Below are 26887 nucleotides of genomic sequence, written 5' to 3'. Positions count from 1 at the left end.
ACCAGTCTTCAGTCAGAGAGATCACACTCAGTAGACAAACGTCCACATTTAGAGCTAGTATTTCAAATATAACATTGTGAATATAAATTCAGGAAATAGGACAATTATGTATTTAACAGATTTATACAACTGCATCTTATGAATGAGTGAGATGAGCTGACTAATAGTTTAAGGCTATGAGAAAGACGATCACTGTGTAGCTCCATATGTCAATAGATAAAGGATATGGCCCATTAGGTCTGCCAGAGTCCATCGTTCATGCTCCTAGATGATACAGCTGCTGTCTACACTTTCATCAAGATAATGGTGACCTCGTATATGGAGTCTATGAGCAATGGCCCTGATTTCATTTTTCTTACATGGAGTCATTACCAATATCATTACAATCTTCAGGGAGCCAGTGAGCAACCTTTTGGACCTTTTTCCTTCACTACTTGTGTAAGAAATGTATTGCCTGCCAAGCCAAATGCCTGTCAGTAAAATCCTTTATATGCTGGCCTCTTGTGTGTGTGCCTCCTCCACTTCTTTGTATCTGTGCGGTGTGTGCGTGCTCTTGTGTGTGTCTACATGAATGTACCTCAATTTACTCCTCTTCACCCCCATAGTGCAGCTGTGCCTCAGAGGACTCTTGTGAAGTAATTGAATGAGCCGGGGCAGGGGGAAACCTGTGGCAGCGAATGTGGTGCCCGCTGGCCTTATTATCTGTAATACGGCAGCCGCTCTGCCTGCACTTTCTCATCTGCTCATGAATACAGAAATGAATGTGGTGGACGTCAGAGGTGAGCGCAGAGGGGAGAAGCAGGGCCCGAGCCGTTTTAATCAGCTCCCAGATAGAACAATCACTTTATCCACCTCCACAGTGCTGAGGTGAATTAGTGTTTAACATTCCAGGGCATGCTTTCTGACAGGGGACTCTGCCCCAAACAACCAATGGACTGTGGAGATTATTGAGAGACACTCGGATTCTTTTGATGCGTAAATTAGAACTAAACATGCCCCTGGGACTCCAGCTACTGATATGTCTGATATGCTGGAAGACCTCTGTTTAATAAGAGGCTCTTTATGAGAAAAGAAATGCTGGTGTTTTCCCCTTGAAACATTTGTTCACGTGTCTGTGTACACAACAACATAAGATGTAACCAATACAAAAATCTATGGTTTTCCCTGAAGTAACAATCAACATTTTTGCAATCGTTGATATGGCATTTCAAAAGCCCAGAAACATCTGTCTTTATAGAGCCATCAGCATCATTGTCAAAAGAACAGATGACATCAGGGACATTCACAGTCAACACCGAGGACCATTAGTCCTAAGCTCTGAGTTATACCACTTTACAGGCTTTTCACAGTAACCTGGTCTCGAGGGCATCCATCTAAAGTATACTATAAAGTCTAGACAGTGACCTCTGTGTTGCTCTCATAGCCAAACAGGCAATTTCACTCATTGATCTTCTGGATTCTTTTCTAGAGGCTTGCTACAAACCTTTTTACTATTGTTGCTCTGTTGTTTTACAGTGACATGTGGACTCCCCTGAGACCGCCTACAGATGGTTTTGGTCATTGGGAAGCAAGAATGTGACACAAACGGTTGCACACAGATAACTAAGGGCGAACAAATAAATAAATGGCGAGATTCACCAAGATTAAGCAGGAAACGTCCTGACTTTGGAGCATCTTGATTCAAGTTCCAAAAACGTTATGCAACTATACTGAAACTTTTCTTCTCTTTGGAAATGACCGTAAAATGTATTAAAAGGCCAAGCAGTGAGTTGTTCCATAAAAATAGCAGAAACTCGAAGGGCACTCGAAGAGCTTCGCCAATGCCTTTTACATAGGGGAAAAAATATTTGCTCCAAAATTTTATGAGCTCTTCGTGAAAATTGGGCCAGTAGTATTTACGATGAGAAACACAAAAGAAAAGCGAACCCGAAAACATAACCTCGTTGGCGGAGGTAACAAACAATATATCATAGTTCACCCACAGTCGAGATAAATATGTAAGTATATGCAGATTCCTCCATACTATCAAGCAGGTAGAGTAATAAAGAAAAACTGCAACAGAGTAACTAAAAGGTATAGAAGAGAATAGAACAGCACTGAGTCATCATCTCTCTGTAGAAATAGCTGAAATGTGTTTTGGACAAGCCCATTAGAACTAAATTTAAAAATCAATCACTTCATTAAACTCTAGCACTTTTGTTCTACTGTGTCATTGTTCTCTTGTTGGTGCCTGCCTGCTCTCAGTTTCAGGGACAAAGACTCGAGCCGAGGCTGTGCTGCGTCCACAGCCAGCATGATTAAATCTAGGTCCCTCGCTGGCTCTCTCCATGGTGCTGAAAGAGCCCTCTATCAGATTACAAGCAGCCAGAATAGGACCTCAGCTAATCCATTACAATAATTGATTGACAATGCATTGAAGGTGGCCATGTAGTGAGCACCAATTACAGTCATGTCCTATTGAGCCTTCAAATTGCCTTGGGTTGACAAAGGCACATGGAGCCAATCATTCATCTGGGAAGTACAGGAGGTTTCTGTACATGTATGGCGAGAATAAGGGTAATCCGATTTTTGTGAGATAACCAAACTACTCCACAGCTCCCTGAGTAATGTGGTTAATGTTTGACAGAAGCATGGTGGGATGCCTGCAAAGAGATCGGAGTGCAAAGCTTTGGATACTGGAGGTAAACGTTTCAGTCTGTTCTCAGCATACATTTTTCATCCTGTAGGTGGTGCAATGAAGTAAGACCTGGACTCTGGGGCCAGATGCTCAAAAACTGACCAGTCTTCAACTAAACAGAAATTCTAAATGTTGTTCATACAGTTAATCCATGAACTATCAGCCTTACAAAAGTTTAGACATCTTTTTAAATTGACTGTGCAGAAAGTTGGACAAATTGAAGCCTGTAAAAACACATGATTTTACATCAAATAAAAACATTAAAACAATACTTTTTTAATATTTTCACATTTGATCATATAATCTAAGCAATTATATTGACAGCATGGCCTACAGGCAGGAGGAATATGAGAGCAACATTTAAAATCCTACAGCATGCCATAAGGTTTAGGAGGCTGAAGTTGAGCCTGCATTAAAGCGGCTGCAGCTGTATGCTAATTAGGCGTCTATGCTTCCCGTCCGCCAGGGCAGCACGCGCCACTGATCAAACACGCGCATGCGTCCGTGTAGCCGAGACCAGCACACCGGCCCACGCGCCCCACAGAAATTATCATTGGGGAAAGAGGAACTCGTTAAAATGCCATCAAAGCTTGTAGTCCCAACAAACCACGACTAATAGATGTACAGACTGAAAGAACAACAAGTAACAGAGCAGAGGAGGCAAACACGACACACACTGAGCAAAGAGTTGGGGATTTATATTGTACAGCAAATATAAAAAGACGAGTCAGTGAAGCCAGGAAAAACAAAACAAGATTATTTTTGTTTTAATAAAACGTAGCAACGACTAGGTGACGTACATTTTTAAAACTTTACAAAGAATATGATTTTCAAAAATAGGTTCAAACTTACTCACTGTATTAAAACATTTAAAAGTTTCTATCTAGTTTTATCTCTATCTTTAGAAGGATTTGAAACTATCTTTTTTCTAAATGCGTCATTTAAACCATCTCATCAAAATAACGGTGTGCGTTCAGGCAGGTGAGAAGGCACCGGCACACAGAGGCCTATTGAAAGGAAGGCGCAGGCCTGCGGCTCAGCGCCGATTGTGTAATTATTTGACTTGGTCATACTGCAGCTTTATGCAAATGAGGGGAACAATGTACGACGATGGAGATTAATTCCTCCCTGGTCTGCCGAGTGAAAGGAAAAAGAATGCACTCTCTGCCAAGTGGCGCACTGCAGCCTACATTTAACCATTATAACGAGAGAAAAAAAGACAAATACACAATATATGAGGTATGCACAGAAACCATAGGGGAGCTGGTAAAGAAACCGGCTACGTTTGTCGAAAAAAGTTGTCTTTGTTAGGAAAACAGGAGGCTGCTGAATGAGAGCGTTTTATAGAAACGGAGGTTTGTTTGAATACATTATTAAAACATCTTTACTTTTCTAACTATGGGATTCAATGCAAATTGTAATATTGAAGTATAATCTTCTTTTAGCAGAATGAGGCTACCAATCAACAACTAATATTCTGAAAACAGCACATATTTGCACAAACTGTATCCAGCAACAACAGCACCTTCATTTTAGCTGTGCATATGTGCAGCATTTTTCAGCACAAGCCTCGGCTGCGGCCTTCTTTGTCTGGAGCACTGATTCCACCCAGCACGCGTCTAGCTGTGGGCCAGATTGGCCGTGAGTCCTGTTTCACAGTTAAGAGGTCAATTTGCCTTTCAAACGAAAAAAAAAGGACAGGGATATCCAAGCACAGGGCAGACGTGGCTATTGTGCACAAAGACCAGAGGGCCTTCTTATTACTTATGTATGCAGCGAGATATCTGATTATATATCGAGTTAAACTACCGAGACAGCCACGTGCCCTAAACTGAAGAAACACTCCCTCTCTATAGTGTTTATTTTAGCCATAATAAAATAAAGGTCGATCAAATCTGGCTTATTTGGTTTGTTGGAAGGTCTGCGTAATGTGCGCAAAGGTCGTGCGTAAGAGAGGAGCATGGATAGAGAAAATAAACAACTGTAAACCATGTGGAGGTAATAACAACCTGAACAACCTGGTGTTAAAATTGTGTCCATTAGGTGAATTGCCTCTTTGAACAATATCACAGCAGAAATTGAAAGAAGCACATATTTTGCTTTGTATTTAACCACGCTTGTCTTATCCCCGTCTTAATTCTAAATTGTGATGATTGTGGCAGTGACGGACATTTCCTTTTGGCAGCTCCGGGGCCCCCAGAGGAGAGCCACAAAGCCGTGGCACGTGTGCATTTGTATAGGGGCCCATCAGACCGTAAAAGGAGGAGGGTCCCGGCGTGTGCCTCTGTCGGGGAGGGGCTGAGCGCACACATTAATGTAATAAACCGCCAGTGCATCTGCTAAGCTATCTGCACATCCTCCAACGAAATCCACCAAACCCAGGCTTTGAGCCCTCCCACAATCAAATCCACTGGGATCTTGGTTTCATCCGATTGGTCGGGGATGCTGCAACAGGGGGGGCGAGAACAATAGCATCATTCCGGCATAAAAAGAGTGGAGCTATGCCTTGGAGACGAAAACATTTCAGCAACAGAAGAATCGATATAACGGGGAGATAAAGTCCCACAAGCTTCTAGTGTTGCCATATTCTTAACAAACCTGGATACTCGAGACTTCTCCCACCTCCCCGAAGTGCCTTTCTGCTGTTACTCGCCAAGATGCCCAAAGGATTCCTGGTAAAAAGAAACAAAAAATCTGCACATGTTTCCTACAGGACTCGGTCAGACGAAGATGACCTCCACGAGCATCCCACCCCAGCTGCCTTGCCGAGTTATGTGGACCCCTCCCCGCCGATGTCCGTGGCGTCCAGTCCAGACCGCGCTGCAGCATCGCCGGATTTCACAGCAGTTTACGCGCCGGTGCCAAGACTGGAGAAGCCAGTACAGTTTGGAAACCCAGAGGCAGTATGCCAAGTGATCTACAGCCCCACCCGGCCCATCAGCAAAGAGCACGACAGAGGATATTTTGAGAGAAGTTTCAATCTAGGCTCGCCTATTTCTGCCGAGTCATTCCCGACACCTGCCTCCCTCTCCGGCCTGGACCAGCTCCTGTACGCACCGGTCGAGCTGAAAATCGGCACCAGCAACAGCAGCCGCAGCGGCACCACCAGCAGCCTCCCGGCACCGAGCAACCGGGTCGGCACCAAAAGACCCGCAGCTGACGGTACAGAGCGCAAATCTAAACCCGCCTCCAAGAAACCCAAAGCCATTAGAAAACTCAACTTTGAAGACGAGATGACGACTTCTCCCGTGCTTGGTCTCAAAATCAAAGAGGGGCCGGTGGAGATGAAGCCGAGGGCGCAGCCTGCCGAAGGGGACAAACCTCTGGGAGAGTTTGTGTGTCAGCTGTGCAAGGAGGCGTATGAGGATCCCTTCTCTCTGGCTCAGCACAAGTGCTCCCGCATCGTCAGGGTCGAGTACCGGTGTCCCGAGTGCGATAAGATGTTCAGCTGCCCAGCCAACCTCGCCTCTCACCGCCGCTGGCACAAACCGCGGACCACCGGTGCATCTGCTGTGCCGCCGACACAGGGGATCAAACCTGAAACGGCCAAAATGCCACCCATAGGTGTTAAGCCAGTCTCCCACGAAGCCAAAGACATGAGTGACAGAGACACCCCGAGTCCAGGTCTGTCCGAGTCGGGCTCTGAAGATGGCACATATGACTGCCAGTACTGCGGGAAGAGGTTTAAGCGACAGGCATACCTAAGAAAGCACATTTTGGCACATCAGGCCTTGCAAAAGAAAGTGCTGGAGGAGCATGGGTTTCAAACCGGCGACCGTCCGGCAGAGCAGGCTCCGGTCATATCCTCATCCTCATCCTCAGCATCATCATCATCATCATCATCATTCTCAGAGGAAGCCTCAAACCAAAGCCCCCTCAATCTGAGCCCGGTGGACTGCCTGCTGTGCCCGGTGTGCGGGGAGAGTTTCACCAGCAGGGCCGGCCAGGAGAGACACCTGCGCCTCATGCACTCCTCCCAGATTTACCCGTGCAAATACTGCCCCGCCACTCTCTACAGCTCGCCGGGGCTCACCAGGCACATAAACAAGTGCCACCCCTCGGAGAACAGGCAGGTGATCCTGCTCCAAATGCCGGTGCGCCCCGCCTGCTGAACACAACACTAAACTCGTGCCTTTGATGAGGGGGATACTTAAAAAAGGAGACACAAAAAAGTGTTTTTGGCGTTAAAAAAAAAGAGTTTGTGATGCTCACTGCCATAACTTTAGGCCAATGATAGGCAGGGCGGTTTGATGTTTAAGTGGTGTTTAATGAGGTGTTTTTTCCATGCCAATCAGTGATTGTTGAATGCTTCTCTCTATATTTGAATTACATATAGGCCTATTTTGAGATTTTCTTTCTCAAATTAGTTTATCAAAAAGAAAAAAAAAAGAATACAAGTTAGTTTGACTGTTAAAGGGTATTTTTCTAGGACAGCACATGTGTTCAATGATAGCTTCTAGACCTAAGAAATGTCTTAAAATTCTCAGAAATGATTTTCCCCATCAAAGCCTTCTGAATTCACCGACCGTGATGGAGCCATCACTGTAGCTTTACGCTAGTTTGTGAAAGACTTTGTATTGGTGGGAAAAAGAGAGTGAATGAAGCATTCCCTGTTTAGTAGAACCACAAATGCCTTTAGAATACAGATAAGCCTAGTCCGACATAGCCTACATACACATCCAAATCCCGCTGTATAACTGCCTTAAAACAAAGTCAACATAGACTGTTTTAATTTTGAATGCTGGCACATATTTTATTATTATTATTATTATTATTATTGAAGATTGTTGCAATATTTTTCATCATATGTTTATTTATTTATTTATTCTAATTATTTTATGTAACTTATTGTTGTGTTTGTTGTGATTTCTTCTGTGAATCGTTCTGGCAGTTTACATGTCGTATAGCCAAAATGTTTTTGTTTTGTTTTTGTTTTGGGTCAAATTCCTGAGTTGTGATAATTGTCGTGGGTCGGGTTTTAATCTTCAATCCCTACAGCTCTTGTAAAAAGGAAAAAAACGTAAAGCTCTTACCTTAGATGCAATCTTTTTTAAGGACAAGTTATTTTTCTTAAATGTTGGCTTTTATAGCGCTTTGATTGTATGTGTACATCGTTGTTGTCTATCGAAATAAAATATTTTCAAAAGGACACGTGTGTCTCGAGGTGGTTGAACTTTTTCAGAGTAGAAAAAAAGTACACGGTGGTAATGAACTTTAACGAAAGTCACCATATTTCTGGAGGCCACGAATGAGTTCAGTGACCTTATTTAAGTTTCACACTTGTTCATCGTAGTTTGATTGTCCATTATGTTTTTCTTTAGGGAGGTGTGGCAATTTCCCCCGCAATAGGCTACATATAATCATGCCAAGAAGTTATGAAAATGAGAACACGTAAAAAGGATTTACTAATAACTTTGAGATGTTGAGACTTCTAAATGTTCAGCACCCAAATTGAAACAATTACCCTGTGCGTAAAAGATCTTTCAAAATGACCTAAAACAAATCTTTACACTTATGAGTTTATGGATTTTAAAAACTTTTTATTATATAGAACGTATATATATTTTCTGTCTTTATAAAACTGATTTTATAAAGGTGGTGAAGTGCAGTAATAATCCTGCTTTTATGGTGGTTTAAAGTTGACTCCCAAAGGGAGGTATACCCTGAGATTACCAAACAAGATAAATCATAGTATAATTTAACAGCCTAAAACTTCTAACAATGTCAACTTTACATTTCTCTTCTGCACTCTCTCTCTCTCTCTCTCTCTCTCTCTCTCTCTCTCTCTCTCTCTCTCTCTCTCTCTCTCTCTCTCTCTCTAAAATGGTGCAAATCTATTTAGTCGTCCCTAACAGGAAAAAAAGAAACCTCAGGAGCCCCCTTGGCCAAACCTTTGCCTTCGATTCCCCGTTTATCAGACGGATTCACAGTAAATCATAGCTGCAGTGGCTCAATAGACGCCTTTTCGCTGCCACACAGAAGCACTTAGGGCCTAATCATAAATCCCCTCCTTAATACCATGTCAGGACATGACAGGAGGACAAAGAGGTGGTGGATCAAACTCACCTCTGGAGCAGTAAAACATCTGTCTTCTTAGGAAGACTCATATGCAGCTCGATTTGTGCTGATTTAAGACACACCCGGGCTCAGTTGGCTTCATATCTGACCTCCAGAACCTGTAAAGCATTAAGTCAGTTGTAATTTAGCAGGCAGCCTCCACCTCAGACTTATAGACACATACTGTCAGCGTGGAGTTCACCTCGGAGCATTTTCACTCACGGTAAAACTAGCTCAATCTGTTAAAAGGATAAAATAAAAAGAATCTCCTGAGTCTCTTTTCTGCTACTACAGAGTTCTTCCTGCTCATTTATACTCTACACCTGTCCAAAGCCAAAAGAGAATAACACAAACTTAAAAAAAATGACTGTCACTTCAGTAACAATACACCAAGACAGAGAGATATTTGAAGTGAGAAAATAGACTGGAGGCAGCAGTGTAACACATGGAATAAGACAACCTGGAAGTAATAATCATGAGGATGTGAGCCTCGGAGGGTCTGGGAGAGCCAAACCCTGCCTGTTCTGTTGCAAACGCTCTCAGAGTCAATGATTGAGGCAAACAGCACTGAGCCGTGTGAAAATGAACTAACATCATTAGCTTCTTTCTCACCCTTTCTCGAACACAGTTTTAGGTCTCCAATTACGGTCAAGTGCTTTTCATGTGTCTTTATGTGACCCAGGCGAGGCAGGGCACCCGTATAGGTGCTGCAACCATTGCACCTGTACCTCCTGGTGAGGATCCATTATGCTGGCCTGGCTGAGCAGCAGGGGAGACAGATGGGAAGAGGGTCAGGTTACCCCTGCTGCTGCTGCTGCTGCTAGCACGGCTGGACCAGGGTCAGAGAGCCCATGGTAACAGCACCATCATGTCATGCACACACACTACTCCACAAGAGTTTACACAATTAGCTGATGTGTTGTTGAGAGGGAAAGAAAGCACAAAGATACATAGAATTTCAAATTGATTTAATGAAATGTTTAAATTTTCACATTTCTAATAAAGATAGCAGGACTTCGGTCGTTAAAAACAGTTTGATATGTTGACAAGTAATGATGAAATCTTCAAGCTTTTTTTCCTCTTTCTCTTATACAAAGATTATATTACAGGCATTCATATATTTATATTCAGAAGGCGCTCAAGCCCTCAAATTTGACACAATGTACAGGGATTTTCTAAAACGAGAAGAAAAATAAAAAGAACATACTAGGGCTAACACTAGCTCATTTTCTTCACGTACTGTATATAAGACACACAATCCTTATCTTGGTCCAAAACTAACATCTCCAGCAACTAAGCCACCAAAGGGGGAGCACAGACCCCTTTCTAAAGACATCTTCTAATAGCCTACAATCTTTAAGATCAGCATCCTGGGCGGTTCCTTCAAGAAGCTTCAGGGGAAAATAAAAAAGCATAGATGTGATCCAGGCCTATACATTCTTAAAAAAAAAAAAAAAAAAGCACACAAATGTATCAATCCTCCTTTTGTTTGGATTCCCCACTTTCTGATCGAGGAATGAACAAACAAAAGGAGGAGACATGTGAAACGTGACAGAAGAGCAATGGGGGGAAAGTAAGGCATAGTAGTGCAACAGATGGGGATAGTGTTGCAGCTTGGGTGGAGCCCTCGGAGGGTGTGACTGTATAGTGTGTGTGTGTGGGGGGAACACCTGGCTACCATGACAACCCGAGCGGGCAGGTTGGAGAAGTGAGAGCGCCGGCCTGGCTGTTGCTAGGAGGCCTGTTAGAGTTCAGCTCTGGCATGCCTCCTAAACCCAGAACACCCACCCCTCCCTGTGGCCTCGGGAGGCAACATGGGGGAGAGGATCATGGGAAAGCGGAGGAGTCGGTGCCTCCTTGATTCCATTCACATATTGAGACGAAGCAGCACACCACCTGTAACAAAGACTGAAACAGAGAACCCCACAAATCCATCTGCTGTTCTTTTTCTTGTGGGAAGCACAAGACACTGACCTTTAGAGACAAGGGGAGGAAAACGCTTTGTTTTAGACTGCTATCTAACGAGGGAGACGTGATGCAGGGTGTCCATGGTCTGTCTCAGACTATGAAGAAGAGAAACTAAAGTCTAATCATGGGGAGGAGAGGTGCTGTTGGACATCATCTTAGAGGACAGGCATTACACAGGCACTGTGAGAAGCTCCCTCTGAAACTCTCACACACACACACACACACACACACACACACACACACACACACACACACACACACACACACACACACACACACACACACACACACACACACACACACACACACACACACACACACACACACACACACACACACACACACACACACCCTGAGGCTCTGGCGGTATTCTTCCTCTAGAAACAGCACATGAATACATAATACAACACAACAGCAAAACAATTCATCAAATAGTCCTTTCTAATACACATCTAGCAACCAGACAAATAAAATTTAAAGCAATTTACATCCAAGAACAAGGAGAAACATTCAAATGCTAGTTAAATCAATGACAGTGAGTGCAAAAAAACAAACGTTGGAACGTTGGAATGTCAATGCCTTAGCTTCACAGGACAGGGGAAACTGATAGCAGAGGAAAGAGACAGGAGGAACTTATTCAATTACCGGACATGAGCCCATGTTAACGACATCAGAAAACAATTATAAACGCAGTCTTTTCTCGTTCCAGCAGAGTTGCATAAATCAAATCCTGACACAATCCATCGGAATTCATTTAAAAAGGAAAATTAGAGTGATAAAAAAAAAAACCCCAAACAAATTTCTGTTCAGCTCGAGTTAGAAAAGACGTCATTGATTGTCCACTCTGGGTTCAAAACAATTAAAAAGCCTCAGACTGCACGTACTGCAGGGACTCCGTGCCCAGGAAGTCTGTGGAGTAGTGCAGCGAGTACAAATCATTCTGGGGAAGGTTATTCCCCATGCATCAGTGTTTTTTCCTTTTCAGTGTAGGGGATGGTCCATGAACATGGTCCAAACTGGTGCCAACAAGCAGGACGACGACTTCCTGTCACCAATTCAAGTGGTTATCTTTAACACAGAAAGGTTGTGGCAGGTGCAGGAGGAGGTAAAAAAGGCAGACACACATATATAAGTGGATACCAAACTCTTGTGCAGTATTAGCATGATGCCATTTACAGCTGTGTCATTCAGTGCTTTGTCACATTAAGTGTTGAGACAGATGAGATATAGAAACAGGATGAAGCAGTCTCCCATTCCCTTACTATAGTAAGAACTTTTTTCTCTCCAGTGCATAAAGACAGCACTAGAAAAATGAGAATAAAAATGATTTTCTTTTTTTCTTTAAATAGCAGGTTGCTTTAAGACTTCTCAGTCAAGTCTTCCTATGCTGCTGATTCTTAAGCTGAAACCACCAGGGTGAACATAAATAGCTTAGTCACATGTCCATCTCGATTAAGCAGTTAAACACCACGACAAATGGAAATGTATCAACAAAATCAATGATTGCCACTTAAATTAAAAATTGCAATATGCTCCAGTTACATGTTTATATGACACAAAATAAAACAAAGAGAAACAATACACGCCAAAAAAAACAAAAACCTCTTGCAGTCACGGCTGGGTGTGTGAGGTTCTTAGAGAAAAGATTAAAGGCTGCACTCGGGTTGGGGAGAAGGGGACGGGTTGAAGAGCTCAGTTGGAGGATTTGCTTATAGCGCTTGCTGACCGGCGGAGTTTTCCGGAAACTCTGTTCTTTGTGGCACGGGGCATTGTGGGAGAAACCTGGTCGACCTGGTCCGTCGTTACTGCCGTGTTTCCGGATTCTGTGCTCGCGCTGCCGGTGAAGGAGCCTGCGAGAGAGATGGGGGGAGAGTTTGTAAACAGAAAGAAAAAGAGTCAGACATGGCAGCGGGGTTCATTGGGCTCTGTGTGATTGCTGTTTATCCCAGCATGCTTTGTCATGCATGTGGCTGCTCCCACAACCAAGATCATACCCAGTTCATAGGATTTTCACCAACATTCACAAAACTTACAATGCAAACTGTAAGAAAGTGTTAAGATTTGAGTTTGCTCAAGCCCTTAAGTCATTAGAATTAAGATATGAGTGAAATTAAAATATTTCAGATATTACATGCCCTTTTCACATGCTGTGGAAAAGCAAAGCTTGTTAAAAAAGAAGCCGCCTTTCTTCCCAATACAGTGTTTGCAGACGCTTAAACGACATACAAAATAAGAGGTAACCTTTGTCGCTGCGGGTAAAAGAAAAAAAAAAAGAATTCATTTCGCAGTGCGACAGCAAAATGCTTTGAATGAAAATAAAATTGCACATTATGCTCTTGTTGTGAACATGTGGAGCCTTCCGATTGTCAAGTATTGTCCTTTTTCAAAAAACTTCACATCCATGATTAGGGGATGGCAAACAGTAATAAGCCGGGGGGTGGGCATAGAACGCTGGTGAGGACAATCAAGTATTGTAAACGTCGCCCTGACTTTCTCAGTCTGCCCCTGACCAAACCCAGACTGCGAGACCCCCCACCCGCCTCGGCCCCATGCCTCGAGTTTAAACAACTTTTCTGCTTTGTCGAGACGGCATCTGGTTGCCTATTTTCTTTCCTAGCCTTTTATTTCCTGCCATTTTTCAGAGGCATCTCAAGTTGCAGCGGCTAAAAGGAACGGCAGATGGCTGGAGTAACAGACACTCAGCAGCACAGTGGACACCGGCAGCATCCAGGGCCGCGGCTCACTGGGAGAGGAGGGCTGGGCTATGGATGAAACATTGGGTGTGTGTATTGTGAAGGGCTAGAGGGGAGGCGAGGGGGTCCCGAACATGAATTCTCAAATCTGCATATGAATATAAAAAGGGATGGGCTTTGCCAACCAAAAAAAAAGTGGGCTGGCCTGATGGACAGAACAAATCCTGCATTCCCGTATAACTTCTACTCATTCCTACAGTAAACACTTTGTTTTATAAACTAAACTCCAACTGCATGTGCTGCAAAGACATATGATAGACAGGAGGAAGGCAGCCACCTATTACAGCGAATATACAACAGTGTGGTACAGTTCACCACCCACTCAACAGACTTCCCTTTTCGTTTAGCGGCCATTAAAACATGCTGCACTAAACAGTCATCACTCCCACTGTGGCACTTAATGACTGTGGCTGCATCAGCTTCTAATGTCTTTCTTCACTGTATGGCCTTACGTAAGAATTCGTTTTCATCGTGAGTTACTGCTTGAGAAAAATAACCCAGATCCAGAAGAGGCTAATGTATCTTTCTTATATTCATTTTAACCCAGCATTTCCAATACGTGCTCAGCCCAATCTGCCTTACAGTGAGGTTCATTTCAGATGGCAATAAGAAGGGAGCGACTGAGAGGGAAAGAAAACAAAGAGGGTCTTTAAATGGCCCTGCTATCCCATTGGTCCCCTCTGCAGCAGTTCAAACAAGGCTCTAGATGACAAAGACATCTTCCAGTGCGGCAGGTGTTAGTCTCAGAGTCTGCCCCAGGCAAACAGGCACACTCCAACAGGAGGAAATGAGGGGGGTTGGAGGGATTGGGGGGGAAAAAAGGAAAGAAAAGAAAAAAGTGTTTGCTGGTGGAAGAGATAAAGGCACGCCACATGCAGAAGCGAGGACCAGAAGTGTAGCCGTATTGTTCATGCTGCTACTTAGTCAGGTGCTAATTGTTCCCACCGTGCATCACTTTCAATTACCAGCCTGGCCTTAACAGTAGGACACCCCCCAAATAAACAACCTGGCTTCTCTGTCCCTTTACCCTTTGTCAGAGCACTCAGTAAATAAAGCTTGGTTAGAGCTGCATGAAAGAAGAGGAGGGGTGGGGGGGGGGAAAACAGCCAGAATGAGTGATCGAGCGCAGGGTAGGTAGGCCGCTGGACGGAAACGAGCTTCTGGACTGACTCGGGGCTTACCTTCGCCATATACAGTATTTGGACCTTTAAGATATTTTTAATCTAAAAGGGAAAAACAGAGTAGAGCATCATGTGAGAGAGCAGTGGACACACACCATACCACACTGCAGCAGAACACAACACAACACCGCTGAAAAGTCAGTGATCGGAGGGACTCAGACAGCTTGTGTGGCGTCGAGGTTAGTCATCACTGCAAGGTTTAAAAGTCAGACAAGGTTAAATGTTTTGGGTGATGAGTTAATCAACAAGTGCCATTTTCTTTCTGAAGATACCTTCAAGGCCATCATGTTCTGATGGGGCCTGTTGAATCTGTCGAATTCACATATTTCAAAATGAAGACAATTTTGAAATCCAAAGCATGAATTGTGGGCAGTTGACATGGCAACAACAGACACATTTACCACCAGTGTTACTATTAGAGAGGGTAAATGTGAGAGTGTAAAAGATGCTGGGGCACCGAAGAGGGTCATGGGAGCTTTTAAAGTGTTTTATCCACTAGAAAGAAATATTGCTCTCATGTGCAGTTAGTCATTTAGAATAAAGTTTTGAGGTTGAAAACACAGAACATAGCAAAACAATAAAAAATGGATCAAAGCAGTGCAGGTGTTACACAGCAAAGGCAGAGCACTGTGGATAAAGTCTGTACGATGGATGGACTAGCTCATGCACATGATGCTGGCCTGACGTTGAAGGGTAAGAGTGAGGTTGCATTCAGGATGGAGGGAGGATATGGACGAGCCAAAAATGTAAAGAAATGGAGAGGGTGGATGTTAAAATGCCTCACAGGGAAGTGGAGCTGCAGGAGCGCTTCATTTAGCAATCAGCATGCAGAATCTATACTTGAATTTATGCCCTTCTTTGCTTTTACAAAAAGGGTTAAATGAAACGCAACCCCCCCAGTTGATGATGGCGGGGTTCACAGTGACCTAAATGAATGAATGGATGGATGTCGGTGGGCTGGGGCCGGGCGTCATGCCTAGAGTGGAGGAAGCAGGCAGAGTCTTACAGTCCAGTTTGGCCCAGGGGTACTCCATGTCCCAAACCATCCCCGGCCAACGCCTGCACGCTGTCATGGAGCATGGATGACATGTTAGTGGCAGCAATGGGAGCCAGAGCAGGATGAAAGCACAGATGGATGGATGGACACACACACAGACACACACAGAGACACACACACACACACACACACACACACACACACAATGAGTATGAGGCGCAGTGTCAGCCATCACTGCTACATTGACGCTATATGCTTGATGGGACACAGAGGATCGGGATGATAGCCGACAACGATAAAGATTACTTAGAAGCATTATATATGCAGCCTTAAGCATTAAATACATCGTGTCGCACCTGTTACGTGTGTTTTATTATGAGGTGTTTCATCATAAATGCTTGGTTAGAGTGGCAGTAGAAACATCTTCGACTATCTCCACTAGTGTTTGCAATGTATTATTGCTGGCGCTGCAGTCGCAAGACAACCGGAATGCTTTCCATTTTCCTCAGCGCTTACTACTAGGGACAATTTTATTGTATTTATATTTATTTGGAAAAATTAAAGAAATATATATCCATGTATATTATATTGTCATTAATTTCCAATGCAGCTCAGAATAATTGCAGTCGACAGCTCTTCTTCAAATAAATGCGCCTTTTGTGGCTCAGGAGGTAGAGTGGTCGTCCACCAGTCGGAGGGTCGGTGGTTCGATTTCCCCGCAGTCAGCATGTCAATGTGTGTGTGTGTTATCCCTACTGACTCACAGTACAGTAGCCACTCTGTATAAATGTGAGTGACTGGGTTGTAAAGTGCTTTGAGTGATGGAAAAGATTGGAAAAGCGCTGTTTAAATGCAGTACCATTTACTGCTACTTTCATTGGAAAAGAGTGGCCGTTTTGTTTTCCACGTCTTTGTACATTAAAAGGAGGCTTCATTTTCCCAGAGATTGTACTCGTCGGCAGACAGAACTGCATAGAGAAGCAACCTAAACGCGGAGGGTGTCATTATTCTACAGCCATTACTTTGTGCAACATTTACTTCATAATAAACTTGTCTATTGCCACTTTCAATGTTAGATTTCTTTAAAATTTGAGGGAAAAACTTTTCTTTCACACTATACAACAGATTAAGATACACAGTATATTCTGTGTCCGCCTGTCCCAGCACTTCAGATGCCACGTTACCATGGCTGCACCATCATATTGAATAGAGGTATTCTAGATCTATTTTGCTCTAATTCATTGTTCACATTCACAAATTCACATTCAATGTGGTGATTTGTGAAATCACTCAACATAACTGTTGTTAACATACAAGAAAGTGACTGTGCTACAGTATTGTAAGGAGCAAGTGAGTCCTGGATAAAATATGAACATGAACACACACACACATTAATCTAATAATCTATTTACACACGTAGTTTGCCGAGAAATACAAATTGCCGGTCAGAACGAGTTTCCGCAGCAGCGAGGGTGACACATCAGCCTTACGGACTTCATTATGTTATGGCCTCTCACATTAGCCACAGTATATATGTCCCATGCTGTGAACGTTTATTCTCAAGCCTGGCTAACCTCTCTCTGTTCAGCCACAAAGGAACCCATGGTCAGCAAGATTTTCTTCCGCTCTTTTTTGCTCTGACTAGCTCCCCCCCTCCTCTATATTCCTCTCTATCTAAATGATTTTTTTCCCTCAGTCCTTCCCTTTGAGCTGGTTTGGTGGTGGGAATGAGACGAGGTCAGTCTGGGGAGATTTTACACCTCTGCAGGAGAGATGGGGAAACTGTATGGTAATGTGGCGGACTACCTCTTGCCTGCCTTCAACAGCCATAATATCACACCTGCCGTCTCTGTGTGTGTGTAATCTGAAGTCACACACACACACACACACACACACACACACACACACACACACACACACACACACACACAATATTACATACACATTAAACCTCCCGTGCAACATATAAGCACTGAGATTTGAAAATGACACGACATCTATGGTGTGGTATTGTGGAGTGCTTTCCTTGTCAAAACAGTACGTGTGTCGGGATCCAATAGAGGGGAAAAGTGCAATCCCGTATTGATTTCAGGGCTGTTGCAGATCGATCAGAGCTGGCACAAGTAGGAAGAACAAGATAAGACACGTTTTCCATTCTATTCATCATGAACTGATAAGAGTGCTGTGCTGACATCCGCGAGCCGCTGTTTGTCGGTCGGCTCTGCTAAGTGTTGGTGAATGAGCTCATGAAGACGCACGCACACACATACACATACAAACGTGCACTTTGCGGCTGCCATTTAACAAGGCTGCTTATATTCATAGGAAAGTAATTGCACGGAAAGATGCAGTTTTGAAACAAGAGATGAAAAAAGTAGTGTGAGTGGGGCTTGAGGAAGTGGAGAAAGCAGAGTGTTTGAAGTCAGTCGGATGGCGTGAAGAGCCGGGCCCGTCGTTTGATATTCATCAGCGAGCGTAGGCGTGGAAGAAGAGTGGAGAGAAAGAGGGGGGTGGAGGAGGCAACGGGGGGAAACAGGTGTGTTGCGGAGGAGAGACTGATACAGGAAAAGAGATGACGAAGAAGGGCGAAGGAAAGTGAATTGCACAAATGTGATGAAGCAACAGTGGGACGGAGAGACAGATGGAAAGGCTCAAAAGACATGGAATGGAAAGAACGAAAAGAGGACAGAGCAGTGTGGTTAATTTCTCACCTGTCCCACTCATTGGATAGCCAGGAGAGGGGGAGAAGACCTGTGAGGCAAAATCTTCGAAGGTCATGACCTCCCTGTGGTTCTGAACAATGGCCTCCAGGTAGAGCGCCCGCTCCTCATAGCTGGTTAGCTCTCGTTAAGGAACACAATGTAGCAATGAGCAATGAGTCAGCCTTTGCCTGAAATTACACCTAAAACTCACAAAATAATCACATTTCAGAACATCATCAAAACTTATCAGTTAGGAACAAATCACAGCCACAAGTCACATTATTTCAGTGCCGCACTGCAAATACATGAAAGATGAGAGCAAGAGGCAGGGCAGGACAGCGCTACCATCAGAAACCCAGCCAGAAGCAAAGAGGGTACAATCAGCCATGTCACACAGCCCAAAATGAGAAAGCAGTCTCTAAATAATCATGAAAAAAAGAAGAAGAAAGAATACATCACTACTGGCGTGATGCGCCAAACCTCTCCTCTCCCCCCTCTCTTCTCTCTAATGGAACCCCTGCTGCAGGCAGCATGTCTAGGACCTCCCTCCCCGATGTGCTGCCTGCCACTTCTCCGTGCCATCAGGGGTAAAATTGGAGCCATTTGAAATTCAGAGTGACAAGCAGTGACTGGAGCCTGGGCAGCCAGCATGCAGCATGGATGGCCGGATTTGAAATGGGAATGCTCAAATTAATAAATAAATAAATAAGCCAGCAAAATGGCTGCCGGTTGAGGGTGGAGAACACTCTGATGGCCATTATCATGTCATTATCATAGATATACCGTGCTTAGTCTGTTGTGGAATGAAGGCAAGTACTGGATAAAATATGGTGCAGGGGACTACTGGAGTGAAAAGGTCTGTCTGATGGCATAATGATAGTAAGCACTTTTGAGATTCAACAGTGTGTGTGTGTGTGTGTGCATGTTTGACAATGAGTCGGACTATTCTCACGGCTGTCTGTTGTAGCCATGAATCTTTGATAGACGACACCTAACAAATTGCTTGACAAACACATGCATTCTCGCTCGCGCTCACACACACACACACACACACACACACACACACACACACACACACACCTCTAGTCGCTCAACACAGAGGCCCCCTCCCCCTCATCTCATTACAACTGCCAGGGTGGAGTGGCACTGGGCTGTTGCTGACGCCAAGGCTGAACCAGGCTGAGCTGAGATAGGCTGGACTGGGCCGAGGCTCTGGTCTGGGTTAGATAGATAGGACGAGACAGTGACTGGGCAGGGCGCCTGCTGTGGGCACATGCCGCCACAGCAGGGGCCAAGGCAGCCATAACCAATGGCTTTGAGGGAACCGTGGCAAAGCGGGGGTGACGAGCACCTGAGCCGGGAGGCACCAGAGGGTACGATGGCCAAGCTGCTCACATGGACAGACAGAGATGGACAGAGGGCAGACTAAGACAAAGGATAGGGTAACAGAGAAAAATAGGAAGCAGGATGGTTTGTAGTGATGTTCGGTTCCACACCCTATGAACCATATAATTACCAATATCTATAAACAGATACCTGCATATAAATGCAGAATCTGTAGGCAACAGGACAAGATGTTGGTATTGGAAGCGTTGTGGTCAATCACGTTTGAATGGGCTTTGGTTGCATTCAGGTAAACAGTCCGTGTGGAGAGCAAAAGAGGCGGAACGCATTGGCCGGAAGACAATCTAGGAACCCATCTGCTATTGTCTGACGGCAAAAAATAAACTGTTAACTGGTTACATCGTAGACGTTTTCTCTCAACTCAAACTCCAATCTTGCGTCACAAGAGGCTGATCGGACTGTACATAATGACTGGTGCAATGGCTACACTGGAAGGCCCAAAATATTGGCCGTTGCCTCCCGAAGCCAACTCGTCGTCAGACCAATAGCCGACGGGTTACGAGTTTGAATAATTTGTCTTGTAAATCTAATTTAGTGTATTTATAGTCCATTTATTTTAAACAGCAAAAACATGAAACATATTATTTAACCATGGAAAGTAATAGTTGGAGACAAATATTAGCAAAGGTAGGTTAAAAAAAGAAAGAAACAGAAATACTTGAATGGTAAAAACAGAATGGGGAAGTGTTCTCTGCTCATTATTTGGGTGATTTTGTTACACGATTAGATTCTTGGATAAAAACACAAGATTTGGATGCTTGTTGGGACAGAAAACCAAGAAATCCATTAAAGTAAAAGCTCATATTTCCTACCTTAAATAGGAAAGGAGGAATGGGAAAACATGGCCAGGATCTCCATTAAAGAGATGCAGAGCAACATGACTTTAAGTAAAAGCACTTGTCTCTTGAGCTCTATATCTGTCTTCCGGTCATAGACAGACATGCAACGTCACTGTTTTCTGTCACTTGCTGGAAACAGTATTGGACAAAGAGTGGGAGCATCCCAGTCTCTGCTACCATGGTAACTTGGGTCAGAGCTCTGTGTGGTGGGTCATATCCAGGCTTTTATGGATGACAGACACAGAGAAAGGATGTTTGTAAAAAGAACAAAATGTGCCCAGATAGATTATAAGTGGAAGACAAAATATAGTAGATGGAAGGACTTAATGAAAAGAAATTAGAGAAGTTAGAAGGAAGCCCACAAATGAAAGACAAGGGAGGACGAGGAGAGAGAAAGAGAACCTCGGCACAGCGTGGGTCAACAGAGCCATATGGCTGTCCATTATCAGAGATGCAGATGACTGGAGGCCTGTTATTGAGATTCCTAAAGCAAATATTGACTCCAGCTGGAGCAGACGCTTTCTGACTCTGACACACGCCTCTCCTCCACTACTTCCTTCCACTGCCCTCGATCCAAGTTAGACAAATGGATTAAAGTGGGTGAGGAAAAAAAACTTAAAAGAATAAAAGGAAGCGAGATAGTGTAGAATTATCAAGAGATGAGAGAAAATATATGATGGGCTGCAGGGGAGCGAGATGGGCGGTGAGGAAGGGAGGGAGACTAATAAAAGGTATTTTGGAGATGAGTGAAAGCGAGAGCCATAATCAGCTCACTTAAGTAAATGTACGATGCTATCTGTGAGTATAAAAAATTGCTGCACAGAAATCAGACCTGATGCACAGTGAGGGGTAATCTTGCCTCTCGCACTCCCTCACCTTTTCGCTTGTCTCTAATTACTAAGCTACGGGCACAGCTTGTTCCCCTGCATATGCACAGATGCGGCTGCCTCTATGCAGTAACTTAATCAACGGACACGTCCAGAACAGTGACGCAAAGACTATGTCCATGTCATGGACACCAAACCCGCTGACACTGACCTACTTCTGGGGGAAAACTGTACTGCTGCTCCTGCTGATAAGCTTCATGTTTATGCTTCTCTGGAAAGATGGATCACAAAATACACGATTTTATACTTTATGGAAATGTTATGGATGCTATGAAAGCCTTTCTGATTGACTACATGACGGTATTTTATGAAGCTTCACTATATTTTGGGCTATACAATATCCTCATAAAGCGAGGGATGAAATGTATAAAAAGGAAAATTCAGACGGGACTACACAGATGGACTGTAACTCAAGTCACCCGTGACATAACTGTCATTTACAGCTGAACTGGGCGGACAAGCAAGACAAGCCCAGTGTGTGGGAGGAGAGTGTGTTGCGCCACTTTGGGAATTTCCAAGGAACCCCTACGTTCCAAGCCGCTGCATTCCTATTAGGGAGAAGAGAGAGAAACCAATGTAATGCCTATGGAGCGTAGCAACCATTGGGGAAACAAACCCTCACATCTGAGTTAATGTGAAACAACTTTAGTTAGGGGATTGATGTCTAGAGACATGGAGGTTGTGGTTAGGGCTTTCGGAGGGTGGGGAGGGCGTATTAAAGTGAAAAGAGAAAAGCACAAATCCAGTCTATTACCTACAGCATTTACACATTTGGGATTATGTGTGTTAGTGGATAACGGTCATTTACCACCCCTTCCGTTTCAAAAATAAATAAATGGTGTTATGTGGCTGCACAAACACCACCACAGACACACTCCAACAACCTGAAACCTGTGAAAGCATATGTGCATGTGCATACGAGTCAACCTACGTGTACATGCATATGTATCTGTGGGTGTGTGCACGTATATATATACATATTCATGCGTGATGTCCAGATGGCGGGGGAGGTGTGGCTCTCAGGGAATGGTGGGGGTCAAGCATCTTTGTGGATCAAAGCCAAGGTCAGGGCAGCTGCAGTTGCCCATGTTCAAGGTGAATGGAGGCCTCAGATGGCTCTTCATTAGCAGGCTGCTCCATCCCTGCTGGACCCCATCGGCCAACCGCCACCAAGCCTCATCATCATCTCTCTCCCTTATTCTCTCCCTTATTCTCTCCCTGTCCACAGGGACCCGTCCTGAAAATGCCTGTCCACTGGGATCCATATTGTGACGTGTGTAACCCCACCCAGTGCACAGGGACACGTACACATGCTCACACATAGGCGTTTGTGCATAAGTAGGTACAACACACACACACACACACACACACACACACACACACACACACACACACACACACACACACACACACACACACACACACACACACACACACACACACACACACACACACACACACACACACACCACTCAAACTGTTCCCCAAAAGAGCCAATGTTGACCTCTGATCTGGTGTCTCTCTGGAGAGCGGCATCCTCCTGACCATCCAGCCTCCATCTTTGTGTTCCTCAATCCCCCTGCTGACAAAAGGCCTCACGCCACCACTGGCCTCTGACACACACTCAACATCACACTGAACACACACAGCCTTTAAACACACAGCCAGCAGGGATGTTCATGGCTTCAGAAAGTAATCCTCTGAATCCTCTGAAACAGTTTATAATCAGTGTTTTCTTGCCATTTCTCACCACCAGCACAATGTGTGTATCCTTCAGTGCCAAACAAACATTTTGTGTTAACATTAGTTTGAAACCTGCATCGTTAGCATCCATGTATATAAGTGCTTGCAGTCTTCTTCCCATGGATTTCGCTGGAACATTGCACCAACTGCCGAATCAACAGAAAAGTATGAAACGTTATTGCTTCACATGTGTGCTTGTGCTCAACAATGTGCATCCTTGTGCTTGTGCTAGTAGGGCAGGGGTCGGGAACCTATGGCTCGCGAGCCATATATGGCTCTTTCGATAACGCAAATTTTGAGCTGACATTTAACATGATTAACAGGTAATACATAATTATATTGTGTCATTTTAAAGTAAAACATTTAGCAGCGGATTTGTTTTTAGTTCTCCCCTCTCTTTCCTCCGCCCTGTCTCTGGCTGTAGGTGAAGGTGTGTTCACACGTGTGTGCGTAGGGGGCGGAGCCCCGCCCTTCGCGAAACCGAGCAGAGGAGAAACTGCACAAAGCAAGCAGTAGACCGGGGGGGGGTCAAACTCAATCACAGAGGGCCAACATTAAAAACTGGGACTACGTCGAGGGCCAAACACGGTCCACATGTATTGAACAGGATACACATATTGGATAAAGTGCAAAAAGATATGGAACATATTTAAGTCAACTGCAAACGGATTGCTGAGCAGTTCAATTTTAATTTCTGAGCTGCAAAGTCGGCAAATGGTCTCAGTTGATCAGCAGAATGCTGTCAGGGAACACAGCGGTGGAGATGGTTTGTCAGTGTTTGGAAACACGCAGTGACCAAAGTTTCCTTCTGCATCAGAGTCTCTCACAGGCAGCTCGGCTTGGAACGCCCTCACTGCATCACACATGTCTGTGATCACACGGCCCTGAAGCTGCAGGTTTAACAGTGAGATGCTTCGTTATGTCGCACAAACAGTCCAGCTCACATCGTCCCAGAGATCTGTGGTGTCTTTCCCTTTGCTTTCCAAAAACTTTCATTCCATTCCCATATTTAGTTACTTCCTCAAATGTATTTTCCCGTGGTTGTGCCATGCATTGATTTAATTACCAAAACAGGTGGGCCAGTTATGACAGATATGATATTTTCTCGCGAGTTTGACACCCGTGCAGTAAACACTGAAACGTGCACATAAATGAGATGAATAACGTAAGTGTTATTTATTTAATAAAAGAGCACGTGTTCAATGAAACACTGATAGCGCTATTAGTACTCGGAGAAGTGTTATTCTTAAAAAATGCACGCATAAAGTTGCATTCAAATTTATTAAATATATGGCTCTCAAGGAAATACATAAAAAAATATTTGGCTTTTATGGCTCTCCCAGCCAAAAAGGTTCCCGACCCCTGTAGTAGGGTATGAGATACAAACGGAAAAGCAAAACCAATTTTATATGGCAATAATAATTGGAGAAACAACTGACAACTAAAACATCATCGAGTCCACCTGTGTCCAGTTAAAATACCTGGCACTCATCTGTCAATTAAAGGTCTCACAGTTCACAGAACGAACACCAAGCCATGAAATTCAAAGAGCTTCAGGCAGACGGGTGGGATAGAACTGTTAAAACACAGACTCTGGAACAGGTATTACTATACGTAAAATGGTTTAGGAACTGAAGGTAACCTACAAGCCAAAATATTATTTGGTCTAAATGCCAAGTGAACACAAGCGTTATATCCAGTGGACAAAACAATACATCCTAACAGTGAATTGCATTGGCTGCAGCATCATGCTGTAGGGATGGATGTCAGCAGCAGGGACTGGGAGACTAGAGAGCGTTCAGGCCAAGAGTCTTTGAGTAGCCCTGCCAAAATCCCAGACTGGAATCCTGTTTTGTGCTTAATTTGTACAAACAATGACTTGTGTTTAGAGATGTTTGTTTATAGTCTTGACTCTCATTTTGCAGTAATTGCACAGGTGTAAAGAATGAATGAAACAGACACATAGAGACTTGCACACACAGCTAATCTGTTGATAAGGCATGGCAGGGGGGAAGGTCCAGATTAGGTAATTGAACATTAGAAGAGGTCTTAAGACTCCTCATACTGACATTTCACTACTTAAGCTTCATTTTTTGTATCCACTGGTGCAGGGAAGGTGCCTGTCCTTTGGTCAAAGATGTCCTAAGGCTAAAATCACTTGGCTTGATGACGAGGTGTTTATAGTCAAGTGAAAGCAAGTCAATTTAATTTATAAAGCCCCATATCACAAGTTATGAATTTGCCACCCTGTATCCTTAGATCTGGAATCAAATAAGTAAAAGCTCCCCCCAAGAAAACATTAAACTGGGAATAAGAGTTGAAGAAATCTCAGAAAGAGCAACAGAGGACGAAAACATGTTCCCGTTTTGATTTATGCCATTTGTGCCGCAATCACTTGCAGGCCAGTAAGTGTTTCCGCAGTAAACCAGGGTGTTTACCTCTTTGACCGTCGTATTTTGGAAGAAAGAGCAAGTGAATCCAGGAGACTAAGAAGGGCTGCATTAAGAAGCAGTTCAGAAGTCCTATTCTGATAATTATGCCTTATCACCGTTAGAAACTGTGCAGGCTACACCGTGTGTGAAGAAATGGTGATGACAGACTAACACACACTTTCACAAGCTAAAATACAAAAACAACACCTTTACCCATCATAGACACAATCCAGATATAAGGTGTATTTACATTACCCTCAGAGAGGACACATGAATGACCATCACGCCTTATGATTCTGGGAGTTTTACTTGAAGAACAGGTAAAAAAAAAACTCAACGCCTATTTGAAAAAACGAAACATTTTCAATGCATGGGGAGAGAAACACTCCTACGCTGCCTCCACCTTGATTAGTCAAGGTTAATCCTGTTTGTAGAAGCACTGGTGGTAAAAGGGGCTCTTGTAGTGAAGAGGGACAGTTTAGAGATGAGGTGGAGGGTGCCTCTAGGTGCTTGACCCCCTCCTCTCTTAGCCCCACATCTGCCCATTAACCTGGGCCAATCAGCTTGACCTTGGTGAGGAGAGTAGCTCAGGAGTAGCTCACAGCGCCATTGACTCCTAGCAGTCACATAATTGGCCTGTTAAGAGGAAAAGATGGGGGGGGGGGGGGGGGGGGGGGGGGCTGTGTGCCAGTGCAAGCTGGGTAAAAAAAAAAGGAGATGTGGTCATTATTTTTTTGTTGAAAGGCATAGTGTCTCACGCCCTTATACCACATGCACACTCGCAGCAGTGTTGCCTGATATCACACAAAAACGGTCCATCCATCAGAGTACATTTAGGGGTTAAAACTCCTGCTTAGGTGGTGAACTAAAAAGAAAAAGAAAAAGTCAGATTTGAAAATAGATTGGTGGCAAAGACACACCTTTGAATGACAGGCTGTTGTTGTCAGTCATTTACACTGGCTAACATAGGAGGTGATGAAAGCAGACTGGTGTCACATGAACATGTTTCAATCAACAGGGGATCACAGTGTCATCTCCAGGAGGAGAAACGGATTAGGCTGTATATGGATGAACTGTTACTCATTATAGAAAAGGAGATAAGAAGCAGAAAAATGACAGAGGCTGGGAAATGTAAAGAGGGAAATAGATTGGTGGAGACACTGAAAACGAGGGATAGAACTACGGTGAAACAAGGTGGAGATAGAGAGGGGGGGGGGGGGGGGAGAAAGAGGGATAAAGCCAAGCAG

The 26887-nt window shown here is 44.1% G+C and overlaps 2 protein-coding genes across 5 annotated transcripts in view; one reads left to right on the top strand and one right to left on the bottom strand.

Annotated features, from left to right (window-relative positions):
- Nucleotides 1–5183: 5183 nt before the first annotated feature.
- insm1b (insulinoma-associated 1b) lies at nt 5184–7826 on the top strand. The gene has a single exon (XM_029459949.1). The coding sequence runs from the start codon at nt 5335–5337 to the stop codon at nt 6787–6789; it is 1455 nt and encodes a 484-aa protein (XP_029315809.1). The 5' UTR covers nt 5184–5334; the 3' UTR covers nt 6790–7826.
- A 1861-nt stretch (nt 7827–9687) lies between these two features.
- ralgapa2 (Ral GTPase activating protein catalytic subunit alpha 2) overlaps nt 9688–26887 on the bottom strand; it is a 91110-nt gene continuing 73910 nt past the window's right edge. For 3 of the 4 annotated variants that reach the window (XM_029460122.1, XM_029460125.1, XM_029460124.1), the window contains 2 exons: nt 18345–18466; nt 9688–12552 (listed from right to left, as the gene is read on the bottom strand). In XM_029460122.1, the coding sequence (XP_029315982.1) occupies nt 12395–12552; nt 18345–18466 (280 nt within the window). In that variant the 3' untranslated portion in view covers nt 9688–12394. Of the gene's footprint in view, nt 12553–14636; nt 14679–15642; nt 15703–18344; nt 18467–26887 lie in introns of all 4 variants that reach the window. The other variant, XM_029460123.1, reaches the window with a different exon arrangement.

This window comes from Cottoperca gobio, chromosome 22, assembly GCF_900634415.1.
Source record: "Cottoperca gobio chromosome 22, fCotGob3.1, whole genome shotgun sequence".
Classification (NCBI taxonomy): Eukaryota; Metazoa; Chordata; class Actinopteri; order Perciformes; family Bovichtidae; genus Cottoperca; species Cottoperca gobio.
This window is presented reverse-complemented; position numbering and strand designations above follow the sequence as displayed.